Here is a 9,719-nt window from a genome sequence, read left to right as displayed (position 1 = left end):
CGATGAAGCTTGCCCACCACCTTCATCATCTGTGATGTACCAAAGTTTGTTCATGGCATTAAAAATATCAGGGTCTGAGGGGATCTGTGGGGGGTATGAGTGACTGTTGCTCCTGATCCACCTGAAGGACCCGTGGTCTTGTTATTTTAATTGATTCTTCTCCATTGACAGATAGGACCAAAACGATATATAGCCCAATATCTCCAAACGCTGTGGACGGATTTGGACAAAACTTGGTGAATAAGTTTGATAAGTGACAAGAACAAGCCGATTCGATTTTGGTTCAGATCCATATCCAGATCCGGCCTATCAGTAGGATACAAAACGTAAAGTGCTCAGCCTGGTGGGAGTATGTGCCCTACCGAGTACCGTTCTCGTCTATCATTCAATGAGGAACAAGATGTAGATATAATTGGTCATACATCCTCATAAGACCCAAAAATGCAATAAAAATAACTTCATCACATGAGGAAACGACATACGATGTGGCATACTTTATTGACAAATCTGGGCTTGGATAGTGGCTTGTCTCATGGGTAAAGTAGCTTGTACTCTGTGGGAAACGTCCCTGTGGTTAAGCCTCTTAAGGAAGCGCCCACCACAGCTGCCTAGGGAAAGACCACCACAGCTGAAGACATAATGCAGATATAAAATGCACAATGAGTCGTTTGTCATCGGTGTAACGATGCCAAAACCAATCGGGATGGAAGGAATCAAAGATGGATCACAAGCTCTCGAATAGAAGGAATCCGCAGAATGTTGAGAAACGCTGATGGTCTCCGTGGATCGCTCCATTGCCCAATCTCAACCACACCTCATCACCATCCTTGAGCCTCAGAACTGCGCTGTTTGAAGCAGTGTCGTGTTTTCCTTTGAGCCCATAACTGTGTCCGACACAAGGACACAAAAAGGTCACGTGGACATGCATTAAACCGCTTGAAATTAGATCCAACTTGTAGTCCATGGACCTATAGGGTCATTGAGACATCACAGACTTGGAAAGGTGGCCGGCCCGATACTTAGCATATACAGGGAATGTGGTGTTTGGGGACAGACGAGACAAAACATTCTCATTGAAGGACAACAAAATCTCGAATGTGCCACCGAAGGCAGGTTACTACATCATAAGGAGCTGACAAGGTGCTCACCTGAACATGGTGATAACAGTCTCTCCATTAAGCATCAGGTACACAAACGTTTCCTCTACATCTTCATGCTTGAGCATGGAGAAGGTAAAGAAATATGCACCTGTGGGAATGTACATTGGCAAACAGTGAAACCTGTCCAAACTTCAGTCTTATAGACCAGATGTCACGTATAAAAAGGGTCAGAAAGAAAGAATGCAATTCCTGCCAAAGGCTAAGGGTCCCGTCATTCGTTATGTCTGTAAACATGGTGGAATTTAGCATGGTGCTCCTCCCATTCCCACTACACATATGTTTCCCTCCCTTCCCTTTACTCATACTGCGCATACTCCAAACATTTTAAGAGGTGGGCCATGGTAATGTACCATGGAAAGTGACAATTGTACAATGCTCATTTTCAGTGGTGGTCTATGATAATTCCATGTGAAGATGTATTCCTTTTTTAAACTTTAAATGTATCTCCTTCTGCCCCCAACATGCATTTGTAACAAATATGAGCCCTAAAATATCCTAAACAAACTAAAAGGATAACCCCAATGAAATAGTTAGCCCTTAGAGCAATCTACATTTTAATAATGTCCACATTACCAGTTACAGGTGTAGTGAACCGTCCAGTGATTATGTCGAAGTAATTTCCAAGGTTGGCTTCCACACTGCTGAAGATAATTCCACTGTTTTGGTTGGTGAAGTGCGTTGCCATGGAAGCCATGAAAGCAACCTTTGAGAGAACATAACAGTGATGGTAAGATTTATTCCGTAAGACTCCTTCATTCCCCTTTTCTCCCGCCTCTGGAACAAACTTCCGCACTCTTTTCATTCCCACTCCTCCCTCCAGGTCTTTAAAACAGCTGTTCACCACCATCTCTTATCTTCCCCCATCCAAAACCTTGATCTGTTCTACCCCTTTTTCACCCCAAATCCACTTTTTTGAAATACCAACTTCCTTCCTGGAAGTCCTTGGTGTCCTTGTGTTTTATACTTCTCCCACCCCCACCCCCCATCCCACGCCTCCTCCCCCCAAGCCCTCTCCCTCCCACAGATCTCCCGATGTCCCTGCTCTCAAATGTTGTGTTTGTGTGCTTCCTCTTCTCTCCCCATCTTGTCTACCGCTCCCCTTATTGTATACTTTGTGTGTTTGTTTGATTTTTTTTGTGTGATAAATGTTAGCTCTTTCACGAGCCTCGATTCTGTATACAAAAAAAAGAAGAAAAAAAAAGATGCATGATTGTCAATGGCCCCTCAGCAAAGTCCCGCAATGGCGATTATATCAGAGATGGCTGAACGGTGGGTGGGAGGTTGAGGGGTGGGAAGCGGGGAAGAGGAGGGTTGGGGGAGGGCTATGGGGCTGGCTTTAGCTACCCATCCCCTCAATCTATATAATAATAGCGTAAGGACTCGACTTTGTTATCCCTTTTACGCCGCACCCAGTGACCCGATGCCCACGGCACGAATGGATTTACGATCTACGAACCGCGCTCTTTGTTTATCACGTAAAGCCATACTCGAAAAATCTGAATTAGCCGACGTTGGGGCCCAAAAGCATCCGATTAACTGCCGATACGACGCCATCTTACGATGCCATCGTATTGGCGTCTGCTGGGCGAAGGCGAAGCAAGCCGTTCGCTGATTGGACAGGCGAAGGCGAAAGCAAGCCGTCCACTGAGTGGACAATCCAGAGCATGCATTTGTGCCGGTGTCGGCGATCGTTGTTCATATACGCACTCTTCATTCTCATCTTTCTTCCTAACTCTTACTCGGACAAGCAAATCCCCTATGCCATCCATAATGGTACACTCTATCCATACACCACATCCTCCCTTCCGTGGATGTTCCACGGGTTTCAGCTGGTAATATATAATCGCTGAAAAATTATATGAATTAAATGAAATTAGTTGTAAATTTCATGAGGATTAATAATCTAACTGGCTAATATTTGTCAGGATTTTTTTTTGTTATCTTCAGGTGTCGAGGCTCATGGAAGAGCAGAATACCAGGGGCAATGATTCAGAAAACACAAAATGGGGTGAATGGAAAACAATAGGACAAGACATATTGATGCATTTTAGCACAACAGGAAGAACGTTTTGGTGAGGGTGAGAACAGAGTCTCAGTTAGTTATAGTAAAGCTCAAATGTAGAAATGGGAAAGACCACGAGGTGGCAATGGTCGGCCTGCTTGAAATTGTTGAGGGAAGATCTTGAGATAACACTCAGGAATATAGTTCCATGGACGAGAGAAGAGCAGGATGAATGAGGAATATAAATGAATGAATGAATGAATGATCGTTTTAAGGCCATTTTCTCCGCTAGAGCGGGGGTTAGCAGGATGAATGAGGGTGACTGTTAATTAGATATTAAAGAAAGGAAACAAGGAAATGTTTTTCTGGTAGGATGCATGCAACCTGGAGGGTTATGGATCGGGCAGAGCGGTGAAAAAGTGGAAGGAACAAGCATCAAAACATTGCTGGTGAAAAAAATTACTTCAAAGCTATCAACCTGACTGTGATAAACAAGTAGAAGACCCTGAGATTAAGCTTCCTGTCGTGAGATGCCAATGCCATGTAAGGCCATAGATTCCTCATTTTCAACAGGGGCAGGATGTGAGGTAGCAGCACCAGTTCCTGCAGGTAAATCATATTCCATGGCAATTCCGATGTAGCCATTGCTCGTCATTATAAATTGCAGCTGGCAAAGGAAAGATCAAGTCCTGCGAAGAATTCCTTGGTGGTGGCTGGCTTTGGAAGAGAGCTTGGAGATATGACCTGTCCAAAAAGGTTATATGTACCAGATAGTGAGGCACAGGGAGACCATATCTCTCCCAGAAGCTGACCACAGAGGTAAGGTGGGAGATTTGTCCATGGGTGCTTATTAAGGGTGAAAGTGAGAACATGGGCCCCTTTCTTACAGTAAAAGACATTTTTCAGGTCGATGACCAGTTGCATATTTAATTGAGAGTGATGTGGAGAGAGTGAGTGGCAACAGCTTGTCTGGCACAGGATTAAAGAACTATCCTGCGCAGATTGGAGTTATGTGCACAGTGATACAATGGATTTTCTGGTGAGAAAGAGAGATCTCTGTTTTTTGGATACAGTGTTGATATGAGAGAACTGCATGCAACAACATGAGAACAGAATTTCCACCAGCCTCGAAAAGTTCTGCATTGATGCTACAAATCCTAGGAGCTTTGCCCCTTTCAAATTGTTCACCGCAGCCTGTGTTTCTATAAACAAACGTGGTTCACAGTTGATTGGAGGGTCAGCAATAGAGAAAGTAACACCTCTAACATCAAACTCAAGAGCTGGTGGATTGGCCTGGTTTAGCCACTCAAAGTAACCGGCCCAGCGGGCCATCACGTCACACTCTTCTGTCAATAGATCACCAACTTCTGCTCTAATTACAGTACACTGACTGAGAGACTTGAAGGAATGCAATGCACTGATTCCTCTGTAAGGAGGATAAGAATCTCTTGACTACAGGTGATGCTGTACCCTTTCACCGATTCTGCACGCATAGTCCTCCTCGTCCACCCTCAGTGGCGAACATACAGTTTTACACCTCAGCTCCCTGAACAGCTCAGTTCTGCCATTAAGCTTGGCTCTGCGGCTCTGGCCAATGGTATCCAGTGTCCCTTGGGAGACAAAGTTCCTCTTCGCCTGATGGTGGGTGCCAAGACACCCACCTGGAACATCAAGGATGGTAGTCTTGAAGGCACTCCACAACTCTTCAGGATCCCCTGAAACACCGGGATCCCTTCGACCCCCACTCAACCTGTTTGCAAACTCCTCAGCTACCCTTTTATCCTTGAGCTTGCCAACACCCAGACTAGGCTTGGATGGTACCATTCTCCTGGATTTGAACCACAGCTTCAGAGTTGCTACAACAAGCCTGTGAGCGGAATTGAGGAACTGAGCACTCAGGTATACCCTGCAGTTTTGAAGCATCCTCCAATGACAATCAACGAGAACATGGTCCATTGGTCCATCTCCTTTGCTACACCACCAGCATTGGACTATCAAGTTCAGCGATGAGGCTGTGGGCGTTGAAACCATAAACCAACAACCCTAAATCCACAACACCTTGCAAAGTCAATGAACTTAGTGCTATTCTGATTCCTGGTTCCAGCCCCATGGGGATCAACACATGTCTCATAACCATCCCTATCAGTGCTAGTCAGTGCACTGAACTTCCCCAAGACTAGAAGAGTATGGTATCTCTCCTGGTGCAGTGATCAACAACATTCAAACGCGACATAGAATGCCTCCTTCATAGTGAGATCACTCGCCTCAGTCGGAGTATATACAGAGACCAGGGAAATGACACCCAGAGAGTGATGAATCCTAAGACTCCCAATACTCTCATTGACCGGTGTTACCTCAATTACAATAGGAGTCTGCTCGATAGACACCGCTACAGCAACTCCCTGTGAATAGTAACCATCAGAGTGACCAGACCAGTAGTAGGTGTAGCCACCCACTACGATCTCACCACAATCAGTATCTGAACCTCAGAAAGTGCTGCAATACTGATGTGCAAACACTGGAGTTCAGGTGACAGCAGAGACAGGTGATCATCCTCTTTTAGAGTGAGGACATTCCATGCACCCACCCAAAGGGAGCCCCATATATTAATCCAAGGAGACCACCATTCGGTGGACGACACCTCAGCACCATTCCCAACACACCATCTCAACCTGACCGGCATCTAGGCCATACTGCCAACCCAATGGAATTTTAATGTCGACCAATGACCTGAACTGGCAAAAGGGTCGGCTTAGCGTCTTTTGACGGAAGGCGCACACAATGATGCCTCGCCATGCATGTGAAACACCAGGATGACCGTTTTTTGCTGGACCGAAATTCAAACTCCGTCTATGCAGCTTAAAGGTGAAGGAGAATGCGTCTAAATATTCTGCTATCCCTCTGCCTGAACTTATGCCAAATTATAAATGTTGGAGAAATTGTTGAATGAGGATTTTCAGTGTCAATCTGACAATAGAGGAAACGTTCAACATACATAAAAAACAGGCGGACTCTGGTTTTAGTCGACTTCTTTTTCTGAGCTGAACTTACACGAGAGAAACTTAATCCAATGCATTGATTTGTTAACTTGGAGGCCTAGCCACCCCCACCCCCATACCACCCTCTCCCACAATCCTCTCTACAACTGAAATTATTCCACTGTGCCTGCATATAACAACAAAGCATTGAACAGAGCCATGAAGTGGAATTTTAAATATTTTTTGTTCCATAAAGGTACAGTCAAGTGTTGAAGAAAGAGGTTTTGTCTGACCTTGAGTTCAGACGGAATTCCCGCTTGTCCTTTCTCTCCCTTGTGCCCAGGGAGCCCACGCTCTCCTCGAGTACCTGAAATGCCTTTGTCACCTTTTGTGCCCTGTCCACCTTCATTTCCCGGAAGTCCATTGTTTCCATTATTACCATGGTTACCTAAGGAGGATGTGGGGAGGGGCATTTAGGAGGAAAGGGGAAGAGTAAAGGGAGGGGAGGAGTCATTAAAAAAAAACCTTTTTGCTGAATCACTCAATGTTTGCTTCCCAGGATTCCCGTGTTTTAGGATGTTGAAAATAATAATTAGTTTCTCAAATTTATCATAGCTGTTTCTAGGGTCCATGATATGTTAAGTACCTTACATGTATCAAGTATGGTGTATTATAATTATAATGGCTGATCATATTTGTTAAAATGTGTGAAATAAAATGGGTTGTAATGCTAAATATGCATAGGTATAACATTTTTGTTTTTTACTGTAATAATTTTGATTTATATTGCACTAATACCAATAATATAAGGATATAAAGTGCATTCAGAAAGTATTCAGACCCCTTCACTTTTCTCACATTTTGTTATGTTGCAGCCTTATGCTGAAATCGTTTAAATTCATTTTTTCCCCCATCAATCTACACTCAATACCCCAAAATGACAAAGAGAAAACAGGATTGTAGAAAGTTTTGCAAATTTATTAAAAAGAAAAAACTGAAATATCACATTGACATAAGTATTCAGACCCTTTGCTATGACACTTGAAATTTAGCTCAGATGCCTCCCATTTCTCTTTATCATCTTTGAGATGTTTCGACACCTTGATTGGAGTCCACCTGTGGTAAATTCAATTGATTGGACATGATTTGGAAAGGCACACACCTGTCTATATAAGGTCTCACAGCTGACAATGCATATCAGAGCAAAAACCAAGCCAACTGGGCAAGGAAGATGACTGGGCAAGTGACAACATGAAAAGGGCAGAGAGAAGATGTGCAAGAGCAGCAGAGTAGATTTTTAGGATGCATGAGCTGATGCCATCCAGTCGAGTAGTAGAGTCAGAGTCAAGACTTGTCAATAAATTCTCCACCTTCTCAAGTGCAAAAGAGTCCTGGAGCAGTTAGGTATGACTGGATGAGAGAGAGAGAGAGAGAGAGAGAGAGAGAGAGAGAGAGAGAGAGAGAGAGAGAGAGAGAGAGAGAGAGAGAGAGAGAGAGAGAGAGAAAGAGAAAGAGAAAGAGAAAGAGAAAGAGAAAGAGAAAGAGAAAGAGAAAGAGAAAGAGAAAGAGAAAGAGAAAGAGAAAGAGAAAGAGAAAGAGAAAGAGAAAGAGAAAGAGAGACTTCTGACTTTTGAAGTCCTTTTATTATCAAAATAATACAAAAAAATGTATTTATATCTTTACACCAATCATAAATACATGAAAAAGCAATGAAACGAAAAGGTTACAGAAGTATCACGGCACACAATTTGCCAAAATAAACCATTAACTTTATACAACCTACAAAAATATTACCAGTTGGTTCTCACGAACCTCACACAACCCTTCATGACACCAAGTATTGGTGAATTCATCAAGATTGTTTGCATCCTTATAGAAACAAAACTCTAGTTTAAGTCTTGCTGACACGAGGGCATTGAAAAACAACATTACATTGCATTCCCCGGCAGGTTTACCGTTCAATTTCTCCCTTCTTGAGAGATATATTGCCAGCTTGGCTGTTGCGACAAGAAACCTCATTAACATATTTTCCTTGCTTGACTTGGCATTAAAGCCGAAAATAAAAGAACGCAACGAGAAAACAACCTTCATTCTGTGTGCCACAAGATTAAACCACCGAAACAAAGGAACCAATCTCACACAATTAATGAAGGCGTGGAACACGTCCTCCGTACATATGCAGAATGGGCAACGTGTGGATGTAGGAGAGAAATGGTTGATTAACTTATTGGAGGGGACTATCCAGTGGATCAGTCTCCATTGGAGATCACCAGATCTTTTACTTATGAGCTTGCTATACATGGAGTTCCATACAGGTTCAGAGGGGGGTCCCACAGGCAACAGTCTCTTTCACCGGATTATTCCATTTAGCGGCATATCCCCCAGCAGTAACTTGACACATGACTTGTATAGCTCTTTACTGCTAGTCTCTTGAAAGGGGCTTATCCCCATGCTAACCGTCTTCCAACTTGAAGTGCACCAGTAACCCAGGAAAAACCCACTAATCGTGCAATGGTTCGAGCTCGTGGGACCAGCATACTCTCAGCCGTACCCCTATTCGTATCACCTCTCTCAACACTTTTGCAGTCACTCTTTCGGACCGAATTCCTGCTAGCTCGGCTACTTCTCGAGCTGATTTCCACCCGCAACCTGAAACTTGCCGGAGGTGCCATACTTTTGTGATGCCGGCAATTACGAAATGCTGGCAGAGGTCCCTACTTTTGGGTATGTTTGGGAAAAGCCGATTGCAGAACAAAGGCTCTTGTGCAAACATATGGATGTCGTAGTTGTCTTCTTGACGGCACACTGTGAGGTTCTGCCAAGCATTCAACACACTCTGATAAAAAACAGGAAGAGGAGATGTGTCAACTTGTTGAAGCAGGACCAAGAAACATTCGCGGCCATATCCCAGCCCACCAGCTTGCCGCAAAATGTGGGTGGCCAAAACATGGTTTGGTAATTGTTCTTTCACCAAAAGTTTTTGCACAGTGCATAGCCGAAAGGCCATTATGCGGCTCCTGATGTCGACCATACTCTGGCCACCCTCGGCCAATGGACGGCATACAACATTTGGCCGTAACCAGTGATGCCCTCCCCAAAAGAACTCCAACAGTTGCCTTTGCACTTCCTTCACCAAGCCTTCTGGTGGTTGCAGGCAGATGAATCTGTGCCACAAGAAGGAGGCGACGAGGTTCTTGACTACCAAAACTCGGCCCTTATACGAAAGGTGAGGCAGGGCTCTCCTCCATCTACTCAATCTCTTTTTTACGCGTTCAGCGACACCTTCCCAGTTTTTCTGGCCGTACTGTGGGGATCCAAGGAACACTCCAAGATAGCGAACACCTCCATCCACCCACTTTAAACTTGCAGGAAGGTGTATTGGTGGGTCTTGCGCCATTCTAGATGCACTGTCCCTGACAGAGGGAACCCATAGCGCTTTGCTCTTTTCCCAGTTGCACTTCAACGAGGAAGCTAAACCAAACAAATGTAGGCACTTAGCCAGAGCTGCAATGTCGTTATTGTTTTTAACAATGATTGCAACATCATCAGCATACGCCGATACGACAACTGGAGGATGAT

At 44.2% G+C, this 9,719-nt stretch overlaps 1 protein-coding gene across 1 annotated transcript in view; it reads right to left on the bottom strand.

The window, feature by feature from the left end:
• Nucleotides 1-470: 470 nt before the first annotated feature.
• Nucleotides 471-9,719, bottom strand: part of C1QTNF3 (C1q and TNF related 3) — a 30,510-nt gene continuing 21,261 nt past the window's right edge. Inside the window, exons 3-6 of the mRNA XM_078772790.1 lie at nucleotides 6,434-6,588; nucleotides 1,734-1,863; nucleotides 1,149-1,248; nucleotides 471-884 (exon numbers count right to left, since the gene is read on the bottom strand). Of these exons, the coding sequence (XP_078628916.1) occupies nucleotides 725-884; nucleotides 1,149-1,248; nucleotides 1,734-1,863; nucleotides 6,434-6,588 (545 nt within the window). The 3' untranslated portion in view covers nucleotides 471-724. The remainder of the gene's footprint in view (nucleotides 885-1,148; nucleotides 1,249-1,733; nucleotides 1,864-6,433; nucleotides 6,589-9,719) is intronic.

The sequence above is a fragment of the Myxine glutinosa genome, chromosome 2 (assembly GCF_964187855.1).
Source record: "Myxine glutinosa chromosome 2, kmMyxGlut1.1, whole genome shotgun sequence".
NCBI classification, from domain to species: domain Eukaryota; kingdom Metazoa; phylum Chordata; class Myxini; order Myxiniformes; family Myxinidae; genus Myxine; species Myxine glutinosa.
Note: the sequence above shows the minus strand (reverse complement) of the source record. Positions and strands in the feature narration are given on the sequence as shown.